General features: G+C 44.3%; 1 protein-coding gene across 7 annotated transcripts in view; it reads right to left on the bottom strand.

Annotated features, from left to right (window-relative positions):
* si:ch211-45c16.2 (mitogen-activated protein kinase kinase kinase 13) overlaps positions 1-26,592 on the bottom strand; it is a 133,843-nt gene that overhangs the window by 60,819 nt on the left and 46,432 nt on the right. For 6 of the 7 annotated variants that reach the window (XM_043693384.1, XM_043693386.1, XM_043693388.1 and 3 more), the window contains one exon: positions 8,118-8,708. In XM_043693384.1, coding sequence (XP_043549319.1) covers positions 8,118-8,649 — 532 coding nt within the window. In that variant the 5' untranslated portion in view covers positions 8,650-8,708. Of the gene's footprint in view, positions 1-8,117; positions 8,709-21,891; positions 21,961-26,592 lie in introns of those variants that run through there. The other variant, XM_043693390.1, reaches the window with a different exon arrangement.

Here is a 26,592-nt window from a genome sequence, read left to right on the forward strand (position 1 = left end):
GGGGAGTGTTGCTGAACAAAGAGACCTTGGAGTGCAGGTTCATAGCTCCTTGAAAGTGGAGTCGCAGGTAGATAGGATAGTGAAGAAGGTGTTTGGTGTGCTTTCTTTTATTGGCCAGAGTATTGAGTACAGGAGTTGGGAGGTCATGTTGTGGCTGTACAGGACATTGGTTAGGCCACTGTTGGAATATTGCGTGCAATTCTGGTCTCCTTCCTATCGGAAAGATGTTGTTAATATTGAAAGGGTTCAGAAAAGATTTACAAGTATATTGCCAGGGTTGGAGGATTTAAGTTATAGGGAGAAGCTGAACAGGCTGGGGCTGTTTTCCCTGGAGCTTCGGAGGCTGAGAAGTGACCTTATAGAAGTTTACAAAATTATGAGGGGCATGGATAGGGTAAATAGGCAAAGTATTTTTCCTGGGGTGGGGGCGTCCAGAACTAGAGGGGAAAGATATAAAAGAGACTTAAGCGGCAACTTTTTCACACAAAGGGTGGTACGTGTATGAAATGAGTTGCCAGAGGATGTGGGTGGAGACTGGTACAATTGCAACATTTAAGAGGCATTTGGATCGGTTTATGAATAGGAAGGGTTTGGAGGGTTATGGGCCGGGTGCTGGCAGGTGGAACTAGATTGGGTTGGGATATCTGGTCGGCATGGACGAGTTGGATCCAAGGGTCTGTTACATGCTGTACATTTCTATCACTCTAACTAAGTACACAATACAACTGGCAGGAGAATACAGCTTGATCATCCTCGTACATGATGCAACTTAGCACACAATACAACCTGGTACACAATCAAACTTGATACATAATTCAGCCTGATGTAAAATAGAACCTGATACACATTACAATCTGTTACATATTACAACTGAAAAGAAACAACTTAATACACAATACAACCTGCTGCACAATAATCTAGAATACAGTACAACTGGCGTAATACAGCGTGATGTATAACACAATCTGCAGGATAATGCAAACTGGTAATTGATACAACCTGGTCCATAAAAAAAAAATGACCTGCAGGGCAACACAACCTGGCACACAAAAGAACCTGGTACATGAAAGAACCTTCAGGGCAATACAACCTGGCACATGATATAAAATTATTTAATACAAACTGATACACAATACAGCCTGGTAACCAATACAACCAGCTGGACAATGTAATCTGCTACACAATACAGCCTGGTACACAATACACATTTTGTTCTATTAGCTTGATGTGCTTACGTAAGATATGATTTGTCTGGTTTGCATGCAAAACAATACTTTTCACTGTATCTCAGTACATATAGCAATAATAAATCTAATCAAATTAAACCAAATCAACCTCCAGGACAATACTGTACAGCCTTCAGGAAAATACAGCTTGTACACATCTCAACCGGGCAGACAATACAACCTACAGGGCAACACAGCCTGGTTTACAGATTGAGATTTACTACAAACACACAGACTCCCATAACTACCTGGACAAAACCTCCTCCCACCCAGTATCCTGCAAAAACTCCAATCCATTTTCCCACTTACTCCATCTCCATCGCATCTGCTCTGACAAGGAGACTTTCCACTCCCAAGCATCCCAGATGTGCACCTATTTTAAACAACGTGCTTTTCCCCGCTCTGTCATCCAGACTGCCCTCCACCACACTTCCTCCATTCCCCACACCACTGCTCTAAATCCCGCCCTATCCAAACATAATAAAGACAGGGTCTCTCTTGTCCTCACTTTCCAGCCCATCAGTCTACGCATCCAATGTATCATCCTCAAACTCTTCCGTCAACTCCAACTAGACCCCACCACCAAGAACATCTTTCCCTCCCCACCCCTCTCTGCCTTCCGCAAGGACCATTCCCTTTGCCACTCCTTGGTTCACGCCACCCTCCCCACCAACCCGCGCGGCACCTTCCCCTGCAACCATAAAAGATGCAAAACCTACCAGCACACCACCTCCCTCACTTCCATCCAGGGCCCTAAATAGCCCTTCCGCTCTTCCAACCTGTATTGTATCCAGTGCTGCCAATATGGTCTTCTCTACATCAGTGAGACCAAACGTAAGCTCAGCCAAGCCTGACCTCCTGGTCACTGCCTAATTCAATTCCCCTTCCCACTCCTTCTTTGACATTTCCATCCTTGGCCTCCTCCATTGCCACAATGAATTAGACCGCAAGTTGGAGGAACAACTCATCTTCTGCCTGGGCAGCCTAAAGCCCAGAAGACTCAACATTAAGTTCTCTAATCTCAATTAACCTCCCACCCCTTTCCCGACTTGCTTTCCAGCCCCACCTCCTCCCTTCCATCCCTCAAACCAACCCCTCCTTCCAGCTACCAACCGGATTCATTCCACCTATCAACTTAACAGGATGTACCTACCAGTTATATTCACCTATCACTACCTCACCACTCCATCCCTCTCCCCACCAATAACCCTTCCCCCTCTTTGTCTGTAGCTCCCCCTACCCCCACCTCCTTTCCTGAAGAAGGATTATACCTTCTCCACCTCCTGATGCTGCCTGACTTGCTGTGTTCTTCCAGCCTCCTGCTTGTCTACTTTGGATTCCAGCACCTGCAGCTTTTTTTCTAAACAATACAGCTGGCAGGAATTCAACCTGATACACCATATAACCTGCAGGATAATACAACTTACTGTTTGCTACACAGTACATCCAGCAGCATAATACTACCCGGATTCAACAATACTATTTGTACCACAATACAATCTTATGGCCTGGTACACATCACAACCAGCAGCATACACTTTGGGACACAAAGCCTGGTGGACATAAAACCTGCCACAGTATGGCCCAGTATATAACCTGACCTGGTATACAATACAACTGGCAGGACATTCCTACCTGATACACAATACAGCCTGGTAAACAATATAGCTGGCGGAACAATACAACTTTGTATGCAATATAACCTGCAGGATAACACAACTTACAGGAAGTTGCAGCTTGCTGCACAATATATCCAGCAGCATAATATCACCTGGTACACAATACAACCAGCAGGACAGAGCCTGGTTCACAATACAACCTGGTGCATGGTAGAACGGTACAACCAGCAGGCCAACACAGCCTGTAACAAGCATACCACCACCTGGGACACTATACAACTGCCAGGATATAACCGGATAAACAATACAACCAGATCGACAGGACAACACAACCCGGTACACACTTCGTGCAGGGCAATGCAAGCTGGTACACAATACAGCCAGGGTAAACCTACCAGGTTGAATCGGGGTAGTATTATGCTGCTGGATGTATTGTGTAGCAAACTGTAAGTTGTATTATCCTGCAGGTTATATGGTGTATCAGGTTGAATTCCTGCCACTGTATTGTTTAGAGAAGAAAAGCACTGCAGATGCTGGAATCCAAAGTAGACACAATAACATAACCTGGAGCACAATACAAAATGATATACAATACAACCAGCAGGACAATACAACCTGATATACTATACAACCTGCAGGACAGGAAAACCTGGTACATACAATAACTTGGTACACAGTACAACCTGGCATGCAATACAGCCTGATATACAATACATCCTGCTGGACAATATAGTTTGGTCTACAATACAACATGACGAGAGATTAGGAGATTTGTGATTCAGAAGGAGTATTGCCAGACAGACAGGTAATATGTAGAATTTGTGATGAGGAGAGCAGTGTTCTATCATACAAAGTGAGTTTGGAGAGTTTGGTGAAAAGTGTTGAAATTGTGATAGGAATAACAGAGAAACTCTCAGTTTCATAAATACAGTTTATCCTATATAATGACACAGCTGGATCATACATGGGAGTGATACCTACTGTGGTTGAAAAGCCAGTGAAAAGTCAGGCAACTGAGGTGTTATAGGAAGTATATCCCGGGATTTTTCCTGACCGTACGGTAACAAGGTCACAAAGCCACAGGTGGAAACAGGAGAAAATTCAATGAGTAAAGATATGGAAGTTGAAGTTTAATTATCAAAGAGCACGTTTGATCAAATGGTTGAGAAAAAGTAGGAACAGGTGGAGGACAAAGTTGATATTTTTAGTTCAGAGAAATTAGCTGAATTACAACAGAAAGATGAAAAACTAATAAGTGGATAAATACTGGGCCTCTTACTGAGATATTTGCATCATCAATAGTCATGGGTGAGGTGCGGGAAGACTAAAGGTTGGCTAACGTGGTGCCACTGTTTAAGAAGGGTGGTAAGGACAAGCTAGGGAACGATAGACCGGTGAACCTGACGTCAATGGTGGGCAAGTTGTTGGAGGGAATCCTGAGGGACAGGATGTACATGTATTTGGAAAGGCAAGGACTGATTTAGGGATAGTTGACATGACTTTATGCGTGGGAAATCATGTCTCACAAACTTAATTGAGTTTTTTGAAGAAGTAACAAAGAGGATTGATGAGGGCAGAACAGTGGACGTGATTGATAATTAAACTTCAACTTCCATATCTTTACTCATTGAATTTTCTCCTGTTTCCACCTGTGGCTTTATATGGACTTCAGTAAGGCATTCGACAAGGTTCCCCATGGGAGACTGGTTAGCAAGGTTAGATCTCATGGAATACAGGGAGAACTAGCCATTTGGATACACAACTGGCTCAAAGGTAGAAGACAGAGGGTGGTGGCGGAGGGTTGTTTTTCAGACTGAAGGCCCGTGTCCACTACCTTTCATCATTTGTATAAATGATTTGGATGTGAGCAAAGAGGTATAGTTAGTAAATCTGCGGATGGCACTAAAATTGGAGGTGTAGTGGACAGCGAAGAAGGTTACCTCCGATTACAACAGGATCTGGACCAGATGGGCCAATGGGCTGAGAAGTGGCAGATGGAGTTTCATTCAGATAAATGCAAGGTGCTGCATTTTGGGAAAGCAAATCTTAGCAGGACTTATACACTTAATGGTAAGGTCCTAGGGAGTGTTGCTGAACAAAGAGACCTTGGAGTGCAGGTTCATAGCTCCTTGAAAGTGGAGTCGCAGGTAGATAGGATAGTGAAGGTGTTTGGTTTGCTTTCCTTTATTGGTTAATTGAGTACAGGAGGTCATGTTGCGGCTGTACAAGACATTGGTTAGACACTGTTGGAATATTGCGTGCAATTCTGGTCTCCTTCCTATCGGAAAGATGTTGTGAAACTTGAAATAGTTCAGAAAGGATTTACAAGGATGTTTCCAGGGTTGGAGGATTTGAGCTATAGGGAGAGGCTGAATGGCTAGTGCTGTTTTCCCTGGAGCGTCGGAGGCTGAGGAGTGACCTTATAGAGGTTTACAAAATTATGAGGGGCATGGATAGGGTAAATAGACAAAGTTCTTTTCCTGGGGTGGGGGCGTCCAGAACTAGAGAGCATAGGTTTAGGGTGAGAGGGGAAAGATATAAAAAAGCCTTAAGGGGCCACTTTTCATGTAGAGAGTGGTATGTGTATGGAATGAGCTGATGGAGGAAGTGGCGGTGGCTGGTACAATTGCAACATTTACAAGAATGGGTACATGAATAGGAACGGTTTGGAGTCATATGGGCCAGGTGCTGGCTGGTGGGACTAGATTGGGTTGGGATACCTTGTTGACATGGATGAGTTGGACCGAAGGGTCTGTTTCCATGCTGTACATCTCTATGACCCTATTTGTCTCAAAAAGTACATATTGAAATAGAATCTGAGTGCATACAAGAATGTTACTATCTTAAACCTAAAGTCTTGATGAGGAACTGGAGACCATCACATATTTAGGCATTGACAAATGGGCAGAGGTACATCAAGTTGGATTACTGGTGGGTTATAGAAAGAAGGTGTTGAGGGTAGCATATGACTTACTAGTAGGAGGTCATTAGGGAGTAAGGAAAACTCAAGCCAAAATACAAAAACATATTTATTGGCCTGGACTGCATAAGGACGCGGTTAAATTTTGCTGGACATGTCATACATGTCAAGTAATTGGAAAACTGCAGGCATTGATAAAACCAGCACCCTTAATACCAATTCCCAAATTTAAAGAATTTTTTACAAGAGTCTTAATTGACTGAATAGGACCCTTACCTAAAACAAAAAGTGGGAATCAGTATTTGTTTTCCATAATGGACACGTCCATTAGATTTCCCATGGCCATCTCATTTAGCAATATCATGGCTGAAAGGTTTGAAGAAGAGTTACTATACAATGAAATCAAGGGTCAAATTTCACATCAAAGTTATTCATGGAATAACTCAATTCAAATTCACTGTGTACCATTCATTTATATAAATGATTTGGTTGTTAATACAGGAAGTTTAATTAGTAAGTTTGCAGATGATACCAAAATTGGTGGTATAGTGGTCAGTAAAGCAGGATATCTCAGAGTACAACGGGACCTTGATCAGATTGGTCAATGGCAGAGAAATACCAGATGGTGTTTAATTTATATAAATGCGATGTGTTGCATTTTGGTAAGGTAAATCAGGCCAGAACTTATACACTTAATGGGAGGGCCATGGAAGTGTCGAAGACAGAAACCTAGGGATGCAGGTTCACAGTTCCTTGAAAGTAAAGTCTTGGGCACGGTGAAGAATGCATTTGGTACACTTGCCTTCATTGGTCAATGCACTGAATATAGAAGTTGAGATGTTTTGTTGCGGCTGTACAGGTCATTCGTGAGGCCCCTTTTGGAATACTGCTTTCAATTCTGGTCTCCCTACTTTCAGAAAGATGTTAAACTCGAAAGGGATCAGAAGGATGTCTTGGGGATTGGAGGGTTTGAGCTACAAGATCAGGCTGAATAGCTGGGGATTTTCTCCTCGGTGTGTCAGAGACTGAGGGCTGACCTTATAGAGGTTTATAAAATCATGAGGGGCATGGATTCGGTGAATAGCCAAGGTCTTTTTGCCAGGGTAGGAAAGTCCAAACTAGAGGGCATAGACTTAAGGTTAGAGGGGAAAGATTTAAAAGGGACCTAAGAGGCAACTCTTCCACACAGAGGGTGGTGCGCGTAAGGAAAGGGCTGCCAGAGGATGTGGTGGGGGCAGCTACGATTACGTCATTTAATAGGCATCTGGATGCCTACATGAATAGGAAGGGTTGAGAGGGCTAAGGACCAAATGTTGGCAAATGGGATGCGATCAGTTAGGACATCATACAATCCCTACAAAGTGGAAACACACCATTTGGCACTTATCAAGTCTACACCACCCCTCAAAGAGCAATTCACCCAGACCCATTCCACTACCCTATCACTCTATATTTCCTCTGACTAATGCACCTAATCTAAACGTCCCTGAACACTATGGGCAGTTTAATTTGGCCAATTAACCTAACCTGCACATCTTTGGACTGTGGGAGGAAACTGGAGTACCGGGAGGAAACCCACACAGACACGGGGAGAATGTGCAAACTCCACACAGACAGTTGCCCGAGGCTGGAATCAAACCTGAGTCCCTGGTGCTGTGATGCAGGAGTGCTAACCACTGAGCCCCTGGTCGGCATGGACAAGTAGTTCTGAGGATCTGGTTCCATGCTGTATAACTCTATGATTCTATGACAATCTGGTACACAATACAACCTGCAGGACAACCAACCTGCTACAAAATACATCTGGTGCATGATACAGTTTAGTACACAATGTAATCTTAAGGTTAATACAGCCTGGTACATGCTAGAACCCGCAGCACAATATAACATGGAAAACAACACAAACTGGTACACAATAAAACCTGTGGGACAATACAGTACACAATACACTCCAGCCTGAGGGACAATACAGCCTGGTACACAATACAGCCTGCAGGACAATACAATAGTACATTATACCATTGGTACACTGGTACACAATACAGCTGGTAACCAATACAACCTGGGGGACAATACAAGCTGGGACAATTAGAACCCAGAACATGATACAACCTGTTATTCCATACAAACTCATAAACAATACAGCCTGGTAACAAATACAACCAACAGCAAAATACAACCTGGTACACAACATAACATGCTGGACAGACTGTGTTAACTTGGGCGTGAAGAGGTAGATGATGCCACCTGAATACAACAAATGAAGCTTTCACCTGTGGGCACTGAAGCAGAGGTAACTGGCATGTAGCTGACCATTTATAAGACCGTTTTGACTGCTGAGCTGTCACATACCTTGTTGCTGTAGCTTATAGTCTGTGGAGTAGGCCTTCCCGATGATGTTCCACACAGGCCTCAGGCAGCCGAATAGCCCCTCGAGGAATCCCCCAGGCCCAGATCCCAGACCTGAGCCCGAGCGGTTGTAATGGATCTTCATCTCCTCCGGTCCATCATGCTCACCGCCCTCACCTTCATTGCCGTTCCTGTCCTCAGCTCCCTGGGAGCTCCTGCTGCTGTCCTCCTGCTCCCTGAGCTGCAGCACGCTGTTCTGGAAGTGGTGACGGGTGTCCTCACTGACGCTGGTCAGCACCGTCACGGTGAGTGCCTGGTTGGAGTTGGCGCCAGTCTGGCCTTGCGGGGGCGTCCTCTCGCGGAGGTTGTCCAGGATCTCGGGTGGGGAGTACAAGAGGCAGCGGCCTCCGGACTGGACCGCGGGGTCCTCCCCCGGTGTCCCCAGCTCCTCCGTCAGACTCTGCTTGGCGAGGTGGGAGGCGGGTGACCACGGGAGGACCTCCTGCGGACTGGCCATCACACCGTGCGGGTGCATGGGACAGCTCTCAGCACCATCCTAGGAGGCAGCCCAGCGTGACAGGCAAACTGCCCAACCTGCAGGGAGAAAGGGGACAGTCGGTGAATCTCCAGATCAGAGCTGATCCTCCTTCAGTGTGTCAGCTGGGCGCCACTGAGTGAACTCTCCAGCACCGTAGCTCAGAACGTAAGTACAAAAACCTCAGAAATACAGAAACATGGGAAACAGGAATAGGAGAAGACCATTTGGCCCTTCAAGCCTGCATCCCCATTCCATATAATCATGGCTGATCATCCAATTCAGTCCCCTGTGCCCATTTTCTCCCCATACCTTTTGATCCCTTTAGGGCTAAGAACTATATTGATCCCCTTTCTTGAAGACATTCAATATATTGGCATCAACCGCTCTATGTGACAGAGAATTCCAAAGGCTACCACTCTCTGGGTGAAGACATTTCTCCCATATCAGTCCAAAATGGCTTACTCTTGCTTGGATGGGTATAGCTCCAACAACACTCAAGAATGTTGACATCATCCAGGAGAAAGCAGCTGCTTGACTGGCACAACATCCACAAGTATCCACTCCCTCCGCCACTGATGCTCAGTAGCAGCAGTGTGTACTATCTACAAGATGCACTGCAGAAATTCACCCAAGATCCTCAGACTGCACCCTCCAAACCCATGGCCACTTCCGTCTAGATAGTCAAGGGTAGCAGATAAAAGGGAACACACCACCTGCAAGTTCCACTCCAAGTCACACATCATCTTGACTTGGAAATATACTTAAAAATCACACACACCAGGTTATAGCCCATCAGGTTAACTTGGAATGCACTAGTTTTTGGAGCGCCGCTCCTTCATCAGGTGGTTGTGGAGATTAAGATCATGCTCACAGAATTTATAGCCAAAGGAATCCAGTGTCATGGAGATGTGATACAGTAAACAATCTTAGATTAAAACTTTCACCTTTTATAATGGGATATGCTGGTTTCTGTTCTTTGATATGTCAATCCCAGAATTTCTTTAAAATTACATTCTCAAGATAGCTCAGCTTTTTAACCAATAGGTGTGAAGTCTGCCTGTGTCCCAATGCTATGTCAGACTGACAAACCCTCTGTATAGATTTACAGAGTTTTACATGGATTCATGCAATTTTTGAACAAAATAAAATGTGACTCTGCAAAAACAAATTCATCCCATAAGCTTATATGTGTTCCCATATGGCAGCGACAGATTGAGTGTGCATGTGAGTGTTTGCGTGTGGATGTGAGTGCACATGATAGAGTGTGTGTGTATAAATGTGTGTGTAAGCTTGGTTAAGTGTATTTGTGTGTGTGTGATGGGGTATGTGTAAGGGGGTGCATGTATCGGTGCGAGTGTGTGTGTGGTGCAGTGGGGTCACTTGTAGTGTGACATGAACCCAAGGTCCCAGTTGAGGCCATTCCCATAACTCTGTGTTGTTGCTTGTCCCAAAGTCCGCCTTGGAGGATGGTCACCCGAAGGTCCGAGGCCAAATATCCTGGACCGCTGAAGTGTTCCCCGACTGGGAGGGAAAACTCTTGGCTGGTGATTGTTGCGCGGTGTCCATTCACCCGATGCCGTAGCCTCTGCTCAGTCTCACCAATGTACCATGCCTCAGGGTATGAGATAGACAACGTTGGCCGAGTCACATGAGTACTCACTGTGTACATGGTGGGAGGTGTCCCCATGCATAATGGTATTACCCATATTGATACTCTGACACAGCGGCTGCTATGGCAGGGTTGTACATTGTTGTTGTCCTGTTGTTATCTTGTCTGGTGCAGCCTGTGTCTGTCTCCTAAGGGGGTCATTACAGTTTCTCACTGTGGCATGTCAGGACACCATGACACGTGGGGACATCTCCCGCCATGTACACAGTGAGTACTCATGTGACTCGGCCAACTTGTCTATCACATACGCTGCAGGCAACGATGCCGCAAGGAAAGGTACATTAGTAATACCGAGCAGATGCTCCGACAGTGGATGAATGGACACTGCACAAGAATCCGAGACATTTGGCCTCAGACCTTCGGGTGACCATCTTCCAAGGCAGACTTCGGGACAAGCAACAACACAGAATGGCTGAGCTGAAGCTGATAGCAAAGTTTGGTACCCATTGGAATGGCCTCAATCAGGACCTTGGGTTCATGGCAGACTATAGGTAACCCCACTGCACACAACACACACACACACCTCAAAAATTGCATGAATCCATGTAAAACTCTGTAAATCTATACAGAGGGTTTGTCAGTCTGACATAGCATTGGGATACAGACAGACTTCACACCTATTGGTTAAAAAGCTGAGCTATCTTGAGAATGTAATTTAAAAGAAGTTCTGGGATTGACATATCAAAGAACAGAAACCAGCATATCCCATTATAAAAGGTGAAAGTTTTAATCTAAGATTGTTTACTGTATCACATCTCCATGACACTGGATTCCTTTGGCTATAAATTCTGTGAGCATGATCTTAATCTCCACAACCACCTGATGAAGGAGCGGCGCTCCAAAAACTAGTGCATTCCAAGTTAACCTGTTGGGCTATAACCTGGTGTGTGTGATTTTTTAACTTTATCCAACACTGGCACCTTCAAATCATGGAAATATATTGCCATTCCTTCACTATCACTGGGTCAAAATCCTGGAATTCCCTCCCTAAGGGCATTGTGGATCAAACTACAGCACATGGACTACAGCAGTTAAAGTTCATCACCACCACCTTCTCACTAGGGGCAGGCAACAAATACTGGCCAGTCAGCGATGCCCACATCCCATGAGAAAATGAAAATAAAAGCACACAATAAGTGGATGTATTTATTCTGCCAGTGAACAGTTTCAGTAGGTGACCACCTGAAGTTATCTGTTACTGTATCCATTTACCCCTGTGGCTAAGTTGGGCCTTGTGAATGGCTGGAGTCTGAGACTGATTTTGGGTCTGGGACTGACTTAGAGCCTGTGGCTGACTGGGGCCTGTCACTGACTCAGAGCCTGTGACGGACTGGTTTCTGTGACTGTTTGCGACCTGTGACTGACTGGGGCCTGTCACTGGCTTAGAGTCCGTGACTGACTTGGGGCTGTGACTGTCAGGGTACGGTGACTGATCGGGAACCGTGATTAACTTGGGACTGCGACTTCCTTGGGGTCTGTGACTGATAAGAGGCTTTGGCTGACTTCAGGCCTTCCTCGTTGTCCATTGGGTTATTTTTTGCAGGTGTTCTAGTTATTATCCTGGTAGCTAATTTGCCGTTTACGGGAGCTTGCTGTATACAAAATGGTTGGTCTTGCAACAGTGGCTACATTTCAAATGTATTACTTTGGGACACCCTAGAGTTGTGAAAGAACTGCTATAAATGCAAAAGTTTTCTTTTCCCTCTCTGCATTTCACATGTTAAGGTACAGAGGGAGAGATGTCCAGCAAATAATGCTTCTCTGACTGATGAACAGTTACATGCCTCTGGGCCTCCCACCAGCACTACATTTTGTAGCCTTACTCCACTCCACCTTAAAGGCTTGTGAATAATGCAAAGGCCAATCTTTTACAATCTGGCATCACTTGACACAGGGAAAATTGCAGAGATAGGAAACAGAGCTCTCAGATGTCAGCCAAACAATCTGTCCGAGCGAGTCACTGAGATGGCTGCAGTCCAGACTCTGTGCTACTGTAATTATACCCTGCACACTCACGGTAGCAATGAACACTGCACGATACCCAGTCACTGATTAAGTATCATAGCCAAGAACTGACAATGACAGGGATGATCAGCCTGGTGAACTGTAACCTGCAGTGAAGTGAATAATTCGGGATTTCTTTCCCTCTTCCAGTTTTGTTCCTTGCTCTTCTAGAGTTCAACTCTGACTCTAGCTTTGCTTGGAAACTCTATTGCTGTTTTCACCCTAAGGGAACTCATGGAGTCATACTGTCATACAGCATGGAAAAAGACCCTTTGATCCAACCAGTCCATGCTGACCATGGTCCCAAACTAAACTAGTCCCACCTGCCTGCGCTTGGCCCATATCTTTCCAAACTTTTCTATTCATGCACTTATCCAAATGTCATTTAAATGTTGAAACTGTACCTGCATCCACCACTTCCCCTGGCAGTTCATTCCAAATGCAAACCACTCTCTGTGTAAAAATGTTGTCCTTCATATCCTTTTTTAAAAACTTTCCCCTCTCACCTTAAAAACCCCTAGGGGCAGCATAAAAACTGCTGGGAATCCTTGTCCATGAATCATAAAGAAAGCCAGCATCTAAATTCAATTGGTAATAGGGAAGGCAAATGAAACGTTGGTCTTTATTTCAAAGGGAACAGAATGTAAAATAGGCAAGTCTTCCTAAAACTATACAAGGCATTAGTCGGACCACAGCTGGAATACTGTGAAAAGTTTGGGCTTTTAGAAAGATACTGGTGTTGAAGACACAGTCTAGTGAAGGTTCACGAGACAGATTCTGGGTATGGATTGACTGTCTTAGGAGGGGAAGTTGGGCCTGTACACTCACCGAAATATAAAAGGTACTTTATTGAAACAGAAAGGATTTCTCGGGGACTTGACAAAGTTGTTTCCCCTTGTGGAAGAGTCTAGGATCATTTCAGAACAAGGGGTCACACATTTAATGCAGAGATGAGGAGGAATTTCTTCTCTCAGAGGGTAGTGAAACTGTGGAATTCTTCACCGCAGAGGGCTGTCGAGGCTGGGTCATTATATTCAAGGCTAAGAGAGAGACAGATTTTTAATCAGCAAGGGAATCGAGGGTTGTGGGGAAAGTGGAGTTGAGGATTATCAAATCAGGCATAATCTCATTGAATGACAGAGCAGACTCAATGGGATGAATGGTCTATTTCTGCTCCTATGTCTCATGTCTTCACTTTTCATGTTAAATAATAGCTTTTCTTTATTTGTACACAAAATGAAGGCATCACTGGCTAGGCCAGCATTTATTGTCCATTGCTAATTGGCCAGAGGGCAGTTAAGAGTCAACCACATTGCTGTGGGTCTGGAGTTACATGGAGACCAAACCAGGTAAGGACAGCAGATTTTCTTCCCTGAAGAACATTAGTGATCCAGGTGCGGTCTTATGACAATTGGCAATGGTCGCCACTAGATTTGTTTTATTTTAACTCCAGGTCGTCATTGTATTTAAATTTCACCATTAGCCCTGGCGGGATTTGAACCCATATCCACAGAACATTAGTCTAGGTTTCTGGATTACTAACCCAATGGCCTTCAAGGACAAGTCTGTACTGTGAGGCAGCCGGAGAGAAGCAGTTCTGTGTGGTTACGTGATCTTCCATCTCATCTACACGATGGTGAGAACTATCTTAGTTATATGGTCATTGTTAACCCTTTACATCACACTGAAAAGCTCCTCCATTGACATTATACAAAACCTTTCCAGCACTCCACCTCGGGTGCATCCATCTTCACTGTAACCCCTCACATCATCCCCACAATGACAACCCAACCACTACCAACAAGGGGCAAAAGCTTGACCCCAGTCGCCGAATTCAACCTGGCGCTAAATGCAGGAGCCTGGGCTGGTCATGGAGGCAAGTTGTGTGTCTAAATAAAGAGTGTGACAAGCCAGGTGTTTGCAGTTTATTTTGAATCGGGAAACAGGGACACTCTCTTTGGGGAGACTGGGAGCAGGACAGTGAGCTGCCTGGGTCACAAGGCAGAGTGTCGAGCTGAAATCCACTCCAGACGCTTGCTGAATTATACATGGGGATACTCAGTCTAATCCAATTAACCCAACAGAACGCAAAGAAAACAACTACAGGTGCCAAGATATCATTTACACTGCTGTACACTGGTCACTAGGTTCACAGGTGTTTATACCGAAGGTGGTTATTAGTTAAAAAAAATACTCATGATGACTTAGGTGGTGGGAAGGTCATTCAGTTGTGCGTAATAGCACTTTAGAGTATAGAAAATACGCTGGCCACTAGCGCTCTTGAGGTGCAGTGGTAGTGTTCCTATCTCTGAGCCAGGAGGCCTTGGTAAATCTCCCAACATGTGTGTCATAACATCTCTGAACAGGTTGGGTTAGTACCTAGGGCACTCTAACCAGGGTCAACAGGCACTCGAAGAGACACTTGACAGATTGCCACCAGCTGACCAGTTCACAGTGTCAGCAGAGATGAAGTTGGAGGGAGGGGCGGGAGTGGTCACAGGTCAGCCGACCGTTCTGAGGTCCTGCCAACCTTGTAGCTCATTGCTCTGCCCAAAGTGACAGGGCTGAGGCCAAAACATTGAGTGTTTTTCAAGAGTACTTCGGACTAAAGGGGTCAAACGGTATGGGGGAGAAAGCAGGAACAGGGTACTGAGCTAGATGGTCAGCCATGATCGTAATTAATGGTGGAGCAGCCTTGAGGGGCCGAATAACCTAATCCTGCTCCTACTTTGTTTCATTGATGTTACCCACCCACAAACCCCATCTTCAGGATCGGCCTGGAGCCAGCACTGAAGTACTAATCTGCAAGGTAAAGGTGGGTGTGTGCAATAAATTGTGTCCATGTTTATTTTTAAATTATCTGTAAACATTTGATTCCATAAACATACAAGAGATGGTTCAATTGCTTCAGATAGCAAACGGCTCCTTTGCTTTCTGGAGGGTGTGGGGCCCCAAGGAAGGACATGTCAGGTGACTGACAGAGAGAGGGGCTGGGTGAGGGGGCTGTTGGAGAGTGGTGGTCATGTGGTGGGCCCTCCAGCAATGGCTCTGGGCCAGGGTAGGTAACCCTGAGCTGAACTGACAGTGGCAGGTTTATAATGACAACACACTCTCTTTGTTTACCAGTGTGTGACGTTTGGGTACAGAACGTGCTGCTTCGATTCACAGCCTTGACAAGCCATGAATGAAACACAAAGCATTTTGAAACAGTTAAGTCCACAACCGACTGGTATGTCTGCCTCACCTCCTTGGGACATACAGGCAAGCAGGCTCTTCTCTCTCTTTCTCACCTTTCACTCTGACTCTTGCTCTCTTGATGAACTTGACTGCTCCTGACCTACGCTGATATCTACAGTTCTCTCTATCCCGTTCTGCTGCCCCTCACCACCAGACTCCATCCTCACTGATATAGAACACTTATTAACAGTGACCACACTAACTGTGTGTGTGACAATAGGCACACACTAGCACTAACACTGTGGTCCTGAGGAATCATAGAATCCCTATAATGTGGAAACAGGTCATTTGGCCCAACATGTCCACACCGACCCTCTGAAGAGTAACCCAATCAGACCCATTCCCGTAACCTATTACTCTACATTTACCCCTAACTAATGCACCTAACCTGTACATTTTTGGATTGTAGGAAGAAACCGGAGCACCCGGTGAAAACTCATGCAGACATGGGGAGAATGTGCAAACTCCACACAGTCGCCCAAGGATGGAATCGAACCCAGGTTCCCAGTGCTGTGAGGCAGTAGTGCTAACCACTGACCCACCATGCTGTCTATGACAGTGAGTCATAGACTCATAGAGAGTCATACAGCATGGAAACAGACCCTTTGGTCCATGCTGACCATGTTCCCAAACTAAACTAGTCCCATTTGCTTGCATTAGGCCCATATTGCTCCAAACCTTTCCTATTCATGTACTTATCAAAGTGCCTTTTAAATGTTGTAACAACTGTACCTGCATCTCTTCTAGCATCAGGGAGACAATGATGTAGTTACTAGACTAATAGCCTCAAGACCCAGGATAAAGCCAGGAGATGGTGGCTTAAAATCCAACCGCGCAAAATGTAAATTTAATTAATTCATTCAATTGTTTCATTTGAAAAAAACTGGATTATAAAGCTAAATTCAATCATGGTGACCATGAAACAATCATCGATTCTTGTAAAAACCCATCGGTTTGTTCACTAATGTCCTTCAGCAAAGGAAATCTGCTGTCTTTACTCGGTCTGGCTGACATGTGATTCCAGACCCATAGTAATGGGGCTGACTTAAAACAGTCCAATAAACTACTCAGTTGTACCACTATTTTGGGTCTGGTATGACTCTGCTTCAGAACTCCTCCTGCATTCTGATGAAGGGTCACCGGACTCAAAGTGTTAACTCTGCTTTTCCCTCCACAGCCACTGCCAGACCTACTGATTTCTACAGCACTTTCTGTTTCTGCTTTGATGATGATTGAATTGCCAGTTGACGATGTCTTTATCAACTCTCACCAGCAGTATTTGACGTCCCTATGATTTTGCAGCAGTGTCTGTGAGGCGCTAAGTGATGCTTGAGGTGAGTTAATAACATTACCATTGGCTAGGTGGCTATACATCCTGATGAAGGGCTTTTGCCTGAAATGTTGATTTTCCTGCTTCTTGATGCTGCCTGATCTGCTGTGCTTTTCCAACACCTCACTCTCAACTCTAAATCTCCAGCATCTGCAGTCCTCACTTTTGCATAATCTTCATTTCATTCTTTCTTCAATAAAGACCATAAGATATAGGAGCAGAAATTAGGCCATTCAGCCCATTGAGTCTGCTCTGTTGTTCAATCATGGCTGATAAGTTTATCAACCGCATTCTCCTGCTTTCTCCCCATAACCCTTGATACTCAAGAACCTATATATCTCAGTCTTAAATATACTCAATGTCCTGGCCTCCACAGCCTTCTGTGGTAATGATTTCCATAGATTCACCATTCTCTGGCTAAAGAAATCTCTCCTTAACTCCATTCTGAAGGTCTTCCTGTTACTCTAAGGCTATGCATTCAAGTCCTAGCCTCTCCTACTAATGGAAACATTTTCCCAACATCCAATCTATCCAGGCCATTCAGTATTCTGCATGTTTCAATTAGGTCCCCCTCATCCTTCTAAACTCCATCGAGTATAGACCCAGAGTCCTCAAATGTTCCTCGTATGTTAAGCTTTTCATTCCTGGGACCATTCTCATGAACCTCCTCTGAACACACTTCAGGGCTAGTACATCCTTCCTGAGGTATGGGGCTCAAAACTGCACACAATGCTCCAAAAGTGGTCTGACCAGAGCCTTAGAATTACATTCCTGCTTTTATATTGAAATCCTCTCAAAATAAATGCCATCATTGAATTTGCCTTCCTAACTACTGATTCAACCAGCAAGCTTACCTTGAGACAATACTGGACTAGAACTCCCAAGTCTCTTTGCACTTCAGACTTCTGAATTTTCTCCCCATTTAGAAAATAGTCCATGCCTCTTTTCTTCCTAACAAAGTGCATGACCTCACACTTTCCCATGATGTACTCCATCTGCCATTTCTTTGCCCACTCTCCTAACCTGTCCAAATCTTTCTGCAGCCTCCCTGCCTCCTCAATGCAACCTGTCCCTCTACCTATCTTTGTATCGTCTGCAAACTTAGTCAGAATGCCCCGACTTCCTTCATCTAGATTGTTAAAGTACAAAGTGAAAAGTTGTGATCCCAACTGAGGAGGACCCTTTTGTCCCCACTCTCTGCTCTCTGTCAGACAGCCAAGCTTCTATCCATGCTAGCATCTTGCCTCTAACATGGGCCCTTATCTTACTTGGTAACTTCCTGTGTGACACCTAGTCAAAGGCCTTTTTGAAGTCAGGTAGATAACATCCATTGGCTCTCCTCGGTCTAACCTGCTCACTACTTCCTCAAAGAATTCTAGCAGATTTGTCAGGCATGACCTCATCTTGATGAAACCATGCTGACTTTGCCCTATTTTACCAAGCATTTCTAAATTTTCAGTAATCTCATTCTTCACAATGGATTCCAGGATCCTACCCACACCCGAGGTTAGGCTGATTGGTCTGAATTTTTCCATCTTTTACCTTATTCCCTTTTTAAACAGGGATGTCATGTGAGTGATTTTCTGGTCCTCTGGGATCCTCCTTTCAGCAATTCCTGAAAGATTACCACTAACACCTCCAGTATCTTTTCAGCTATCTCCCTTAGAACTCTGGGGTGTAGTCCATCTGGTCCAGGTGATTTATCCACCTTCAGGCCATTCAGTCTTTCTAACACTTTCTCCTTTGTGATGGCCACCATACTTAGCTCTGCCCCCTCAGTCTCCTGAACGTTTGGGATATTACTCATGTCTTCCACCGTGAAGACTGACTCGAAGTAATTATTCAGTTCCTCAGGCATTTCATTGTTCCCCACTATTATCTCTTCAGCATCATTCTCCAGTATCGCCTCTCTTTTGCCCTTTATATATCTTAAGAAACTCTTACAGTCTTCCTTTGTATTACTGGCTAGCTTACCCCCATAATTAATCTTCTCCCTCCCTTTTCTTTTGTTGCCCTCTGTTGGTCTTTGTAAGCTTTCCAATCCTCTGGTTTCCCATTGCCCTTCACTACTTTGTGTGCTTTCTCTTTTGCTTTTATGCTATCCCTGACTTCCCTAGACAGCCATGGTTGCCTCATCCTCCCTGTACTATGCTTCTTTTTCCTTGGAATCAATCTCCGCTGCATCTCCTGAATTATTCCCAGAAACTGTTGTCATTGCTGTTCCACTGTATTTCCTGCTAGGCTCTTCTCCCAGTCAATTCTACCCAGCTCCTCCCTCATGCCTCCGAAAATGCCTTTCTTCAGCTGTAACACCGTTACCTCTGATTCTATCTTCTCCCTCTCAAATTGCAGAGTAAATTTAATCATATTATGATCACTGCTTCCTAAGGATTCTTTCACCGTAAGCTCCCTTATCAAGTCTGCCCCATTGCACAACATTAAATCCAGTATTGCTTGTTCTTCAGTGGGCTCCACCACAAACTGCTCCAAAAAGCCATCACGTAGACATTCCATAAATTTCTTTTAAGATGCCTTTTAAATGTTGTATTTCTACCAGCCTCCACCACTTCCTCTGGCAGCTCACTCCATACACGTACCACCCTCTGTGTGAAAATGTTGCCCCTTAGGTCTCTTTTATATCTTTCCCCTCTCACCCTAAACCTATGCCCTCTAGTTCTGGACTCCCCCCACCCCAGGGAAGAGATTTTGTCTACTTATCCTATCCTTGCCCCTCATGATTTTATAAGGTTACCCGTCAGCCTCCAACGCTCCGGGGAAAACAGCCCCAGCCTATTCAACCTCTCCAAGATGCCCATCACGTCATACCTGCCAATTGCGATCTGTGCCACAAGCTCATTTACCTTACTCCTTAGACTGTGTGCATTCAGATATAATACCAGTACTAACCGTCCCACTTCTCATCGTCATGTGTTTGTCCAGTGTGCCTGAAGTTTGATGGCTAACCCTTTTCATACACTCTGTTCTATTTGTGTCTGTGCTGGAGAATTTAACAACTTGCCCTGAGTTCTGGACTCTTACCTCCTCCTTTAATTCAGGTTTTCTAATTTCCCCGATAACTGATCCCTCCACTCCACCCTGCTCCCAAATAGTTTAAAGCCCTGTCTATGCAGTGTTGGACTGGGAAAAGGGTCAGAATCACAATGTTGCCAGTTCGTATGTCACCAGGCAGCCTTTAAGCAAGATATTTCAATGTTTGGCGTCTGGTCACGAACCGAAAGGAGATAAGTCAAAGTAATTCTAACTGTTGGGAAAACAAACCATGGAAAAACAAATTGATTTGTGAGTGTGTGTATAAAGAGTTAGGGCCCAGATCAATTGTGTCAGCTGGATATCATGGGAGAGACCATTTTGGACTGAAATGAGTGGAACTGTCATCACTCAAAAAAGTTGTGAAATTCTGTACCACAGAAAGCTGTTCAGGCCAAAACATTTAATGTTTTCAAGAAGGAGTTAGATATTATCCCCAGAGTTGAAGGGATCAAAAGGTATGGGGAGAAAGTAGCAATAGGACACTGAGCTGGATCAGCCATAATCATATTGAAAGGTGTAGCAAATCCATCGGGCTGAATACCTCCCACTGTCTGTCTGTCTATGATATAAAGGGCCCAGTCTTCATTCTCTGAAGATGGAGTACACCAAAATGTGCTGGGTTAAATGCCCAGCTCAATCCACCGAGACTGTATCAGTTTCATAAAAGGCTATCAGGCCTTTTAGCTCTTACCACCCCGAATGCTCAGCACTCTTTCATCCCATCCTGATACTCCAAAGTCACATCCAGGCTCCACTGTGGAAGGGCCCCAGGAGCAATGTGAGGGTGAAAAAACAATTAACTCCTAATCACGTTGTCACTCATGCAAAATTGACACAGTAAAAATAAAACGTATATTCATGAAACCCATTCAAAGATTTTAAATCTCTGTAGTGGCCAATTTGTTATTAAACAAACAAACTTCTGTTCAGTAACACACCAGCAACATCTAATCCTTTAATAGCTCCTTAAAAGCCATCAATAAAAAGATGAACACAACTCACTGAGATAAGCATGTTTTGACACCTTGAAACTCAGCCAGGCATTCACAAATGGTGCAGCCATAACAAGAACGCTTGGGAAAAGTCATCACTGAGGTCTATTGAAATGCCTGGTAATTTTTTTTTCTTAGCTACAGCAGATGGCCTGTCAATCAATGTATTTGAGCAGCATGATTTTTAAAAAGAAACCCTAACTGGCAGCGATAGAGTTTAGCTTTGTTTTTATGGGGCTGGGGATTTAAACAAGTGGAGAATATGACTCTGAAATAGACTGTAACTACAATTAAATAATATTTACATCTCCCCAATAAAGATGTTGCTCCCATACTTGGAATAAAAGCATTAGTGCCTGTAAAAAAATTAGGTATGCGTAAACTCAGCGCTATTTTCAAATGACCCAGAAGATTTGTGCTTTATACCCATTAGAGTCAGTTAGATGGAGTTAGATACAGAGTAAAGCTCGCTCAAGGCTGTCCCCATCAAACACTCCCCGGACAATACAGCATGGAGTTAGGTACAGGGTAAAACTCCTTCTACACTGCATTCATCAAATACTCCGTAGACCAGATAGCATAGGGTTAGGTAAAAGCAAAGCTTCCTACACTGTCCCCATCAAACACTCCCAGGACACGCAGACCATGGGGTTACATATACAGTAAATCTCCCGCAATGTCCAAGTTAAACGCTTCCAGGATAGGGCTACATCAACAGTAAACATGATTTGGAGATGCCGGTGTTGGACTGGGGTGTACAAAGTTAAAAATCACACAACACCAGGTTATAGTCCAATAGGTTTAATTGGAAGCTCTGAAAGCTAGTGTGCTTCCAATTAAACCTGTTGGACTATAACCTGGTGTTGGGTGATTTTTAACTATCAACAGTAAAGCCCTCGACAGTCTTTTAAAGTGGAACTGAAGCTTCCTCAACACTGTTCCCATTAAACACTCACAGGACAGGTACAGCACAGCGTTAGGTGCGGAGCAAGTCACACAAAGCTCTGTATACGCTTTCCGATCAAACACTCCCAGAGCAGTTGAAACGAACAGCGAGTTCCCACATTGCTCATTTTCGACTCTCAGGCACTCACTAAACCGGTTGAGGATTCGCAACAGGTTCACTTGTGATTTCCGAGTTCAATGCTTGCAGTGACCTCCCCCATTTGAGGCAGCCAGGTGTCACAGACTGAGGGTGAGCAGGGAATTCCCTCGCTGAGTAATTGGGTGCAGAGGCTGTTTTTGCTCAACAGGTTGTTTCGGCTCTCCTGCGCGGAACTAAACTTGGCTTGCGTGACCCGGGGGGAAACCACCACACCATTGCGGCAGTCCCTTGGTCTGCAGATTGAGGCCAGGCGATCAGTGACTCCCAGATCAGGTATCAGCGTCCCATAGGATAAACCCAGGGCTGGAATTGCCTAATTTCGAATCAGAGTAAAACACTGACAGAGGCATTCACTCAAAGAATAGTGAGGGCCAATTCAGATATTGGAAAACTTCAATCAGCCCATAATTGATTGGGGATCGTTTGCTATTTATTTTTCAAAAAACAAAGTTATCTTGTACATAAAACAAGATTGATTGTAAAAACGCACATAAACAATTTAACACACTACACCAGCAGTGATCTAGTCACGGTTTTATGCACATTAAAGCATAACTTCTGTTATTTTTATGAATACAACTCCCTTGTCTTCTGAATGATATTAGTTATAGTAATACATTTTAAAATTTTAGACAATGAAGAATAATCTTTATATTATAACATTAATTACTTAGATTATCTTTACCAACGTGAATAAATATTGACGTCGTCAGCGCCACCCACATTCCATAAATGAGTGAAATATTTGTTAACTGACAATGATCCATTGTTTAGGAATCCAAGTTTGTTCTCCCAGAGGGAAGATGCAGTGGAAATCTTCCCTTTTTTACATTAAAAGCCCATTGGCGAACTGGAACCAAAAAATCCTCAAACAAACTTTTAATATCTGCCAGTGTGTCTGACTGACCAAATATCCCTCCTGGTTGGCTGTAGTCATATCACTGTTACCATCAGGCGCACCCTGTGGGCAGACAGCTTAAACTGCACCTCAATAAAGGCCTTCACTGAACACACTGCTATCTCGGACTCTTTGAGACAGTTTCACGCGAGGGACAGAAGCAAGCTGTAAGAAAGTCGTTACTGACAAGGGAGACACAGATATGTACAAAAATACCGTTACTGACAGGGAAATACAGGTATATACAGAGCTGTTAAAAAGTACGGTTCTGACAGGGAAATACAGGTACGTAGAGTTGTAGGAAAGTACAGCTACAGACAGGGAGACACAGGTACATGCAGAATTGTAAGAAAGCAGTTACTGACAGGGAGACAAGGTTATGTACAGAGCTGTAAGAAAGTAGTTACCTATAGGGCAACACAGGTACGCACAGATTTGTAAAGAAACACAATAAAGACAATCAGTAGAAAGATATTGGACAAATTAGGGATAGCTATCCAGTGACATTAGACAGAGGTTCTGATGATTCAGTCCACCCCTTAGACCAAGTGGCATCGTCAAACTGAGGGGAGAAAATGGTTTGTAATTATAGTGATGAAGACAGCAGAATGAGAGTGTTAAGTGGAATTATTGTTTGACAGAGAGACACTGCTGTTTCTTCCAAAACTACAAGCTGAGGAATGTGGCACCAAATGTCAATCCCAAAGAATGTACCCCTCCCAGGTAAAGTTGAGGCTCTGTGAGAGTGTGTGCACACTCTGAGAATGTGTATTAAGTTGCAGATGCAAGTCAAAAACTCAGAATAATAACCCAAACGCTTGAGGAGAGATCGACAGTGTTTCACAAGATAGGTTGGAGAAATCGCCACACATGCACCATAACAAGATACAAGCTCTTTAAATATCAGTATGAGTAAATAAATGGACAATAGTGGGTCTAGCTAGAATAACAAACAGTTTCTCATCTATAAGAACAGTCAGGGATATATAGCATATTGCATTAAATCTTTCAAATTTGTTTGTTATAAAAGGGGACATCAGACTGAATTACAATTGTGTACAAATATCCTTCCTCGTTTGCCCTTGACCTGTACCATGAGGTGCACACTATTGTCACGCATCTTAATTCTAAGGCCTCATGTGAAGCACACAGCTGTGTTGTACACTTGAAATATTAACAACTTACTGCCTCTTAATGCAGGACTAAGTCTGTTTAGCTCCTGTGCATTCACTGCCTCTCTCCCTCTCACTGTCCCTCCCTCTCACTGACCTTCGCACTCACTGACCCTTGCTTGTCGCTCAGAGGTATGGCATGGTACTGGAGTGCTGAGAGGAAGATGGGGAGTGGGAGAGAGGGCATTGATTTGAACATTTGTGGAGGGGAGCAGCAAGTGGAACAAGTGATGAGCAGGAGAGGGTCTATAATCTGAAGATCAATAAGTGAGGAAGTCAGCAAGCGAGGAAGTCACAGGGTGAGATGCAAGATCAGCATGTGAGTCAAATAACCAGCATCATTACACTGTCCCCATCAAACACTCCCAGGGCAGGGACAGCACAGAGTTAGATAAAGAGTCAAGCTCCCTTTACACTTCATCATAACAACAGATCTGGACTCAAGGTTAATTACCTGCTGTAATTATTAATTCAATAACTTTTTTTGAAAGATGATAAACAACCAGAGGTGACTGATGATGGTAATTCAGTGGCTGTCTTGTGTGAACACATGGAATGTCACACCTGGAGACTCTCAGGGAAGCTTCAAGCAGAATGTCTGAAAAGGACGAGATCATAAGGAGCTGACTTTCCCTCACAGCAGAAAGGCATCCCCTCTCTATTCTGTCCCAAACTGCAGGCATATTCGTGTTTTATTTTCCAGGAAAACACAAAATGTGGGAGTAAAAACCGACTATTGTGCGTGTTGCTGTGTGTATGTGGACTGTGTGCTAGTGTGAACCAGATTGCTCTGAAAGCTGCAGTTTCAAAATAACCATTAGAAATCCCTGCGCTACAGTTAAAGGAAGACTCTGGCTTGAAGTTTGAGTGGTAATGTTCCAATATATGCCTTAGGGCTGCAATATAAATTCAAATTGTTATTGTTGCTCACGCAACCAATCCCTTGTTTAGGCCACCACTGGCACCCCCAGTGGTAGGGAGAGAAAGATATCAGCCTGCATTCTCACTCCTGGTTGACAGATGGCAGGAGCAGGTTGGGTGTGATAGTTCCAGTGGTCGAATAGCACGCCGACATTCAGGTCAGCTGAATATAGAAAGGGTTGAGGAATGGAGGAGGAATCTTCCACGATAAAACCAGTCTGACTCGTTGGGCTTGCAATTTCTGAACAGACTGAGAAAACACAACTCTTTACGAATCCAGCAAGAGAGAAAGAAAAGCTTCTTGTAGGTGATTTTAATCTGATAAGGTGGAGAATTCCGGGCAAACCAGGAATTCCAGATGACAATAATGTACGCAATCAGCGATAAGCTGCCACTTTGCAATGTGATCCATCCACAGTCTTGCTCTGTCTCTCACACACAAGCACACATGCTCACAGACATACACACTCACTGATTTACACATATGTAACTGACACACACTCACATACACACATTCTTTCCCCTACATATGCACACAATATACACACTCTCTCAAACACACACAGATACTGACACATGCACATATGCACACAACTCACTATAGAAAAAATGTAGAGGTTTTGGAGTATGTGCAAAAAAGGTTTTCCTGGATATTGCCTGGGTTGGAGTATATTAGCTATAAGGAGAGGTTGAACAAACCTAGATTATTTTCACTAAAGCATTGGAGGCTAAAGGGCAACCTAATAGAAGTATATAAAATTATGAAAGGCGCAGATAACACGAATGGTCAGAGTCTTTTCCTAACGTGGAAATATCAAATTCTAGGGAGCATAGGTTTAAGGCAAGAAATGCCACAGAACTGCACAAGTTCAAAAGAGACGTGTGAGGAAAGTTTTTCATCCAGAGGGTGGTCAGTGTCTGGAACGTGCTCCCGGGAGGTGGTAGAAGCAGATACAATAACAACATTTAACAGGCATTTAGACAGACACATGAACAGACAGGGAATAGTGGGATATGGACCATGAGCAGATAGATGGGATTAATTTAGAATGGCATCATGGTTGGCATAGATATGGTGGGTCAATGGCTCTGGTCCTGTACTGTTCTATGTTCGCTCATAATCTCTCTCTCTCTCACACACAGGCACATACTCACACACACACTCGCACACATTCACACTGACCCAAGCAGACACAGAGCTCTGACATGGTTGACCTGTTTTCCCTAAGTTGGAAGAGAAATGAATGTTGCCAAGGACTTGGTGTTTGGGGGGTGGGGGGGTTGGTGGTCGACACTGCTGCTCTGTGAATGTGTTCCCTAATCTCCCAGCACATCTTCAGCCGAGAACACATGTCATTTGAAGGACAAAGCCTCTGACAGTGTGGCAAACCCCTCAGTACTGCACTGGAGTGTCAGCCGAGAGAGAGAGAGAGAGAGGGAGAGAAAGAAGGGAAGAAAGGGAGAGGCAGCAAGTCTCCTGCCAGAGCCACAGCCCGTCTCTGCCAGCGCTGTGGTGGATAATGTCCTCAATGAGATGGTGCGACTGTGAAACCTCATGAAG

Source organism: Chiloscyllium plagiosum, chromosome 7, assembly GCF_004010195.1.
Source record: "Chiloscyllium plagiosum isolate BGI_BamShark_2017 chromosome 7, ASM401019v2, whole genome shotgun sequence".
Lineage (NCBI taxonomy): Eukaryota > Metazoa > Chordata > Chondrichthyes > Orectolobiformes > Hemiscylliidae > Chiloscyllium > Chiloscyllium plagiosum.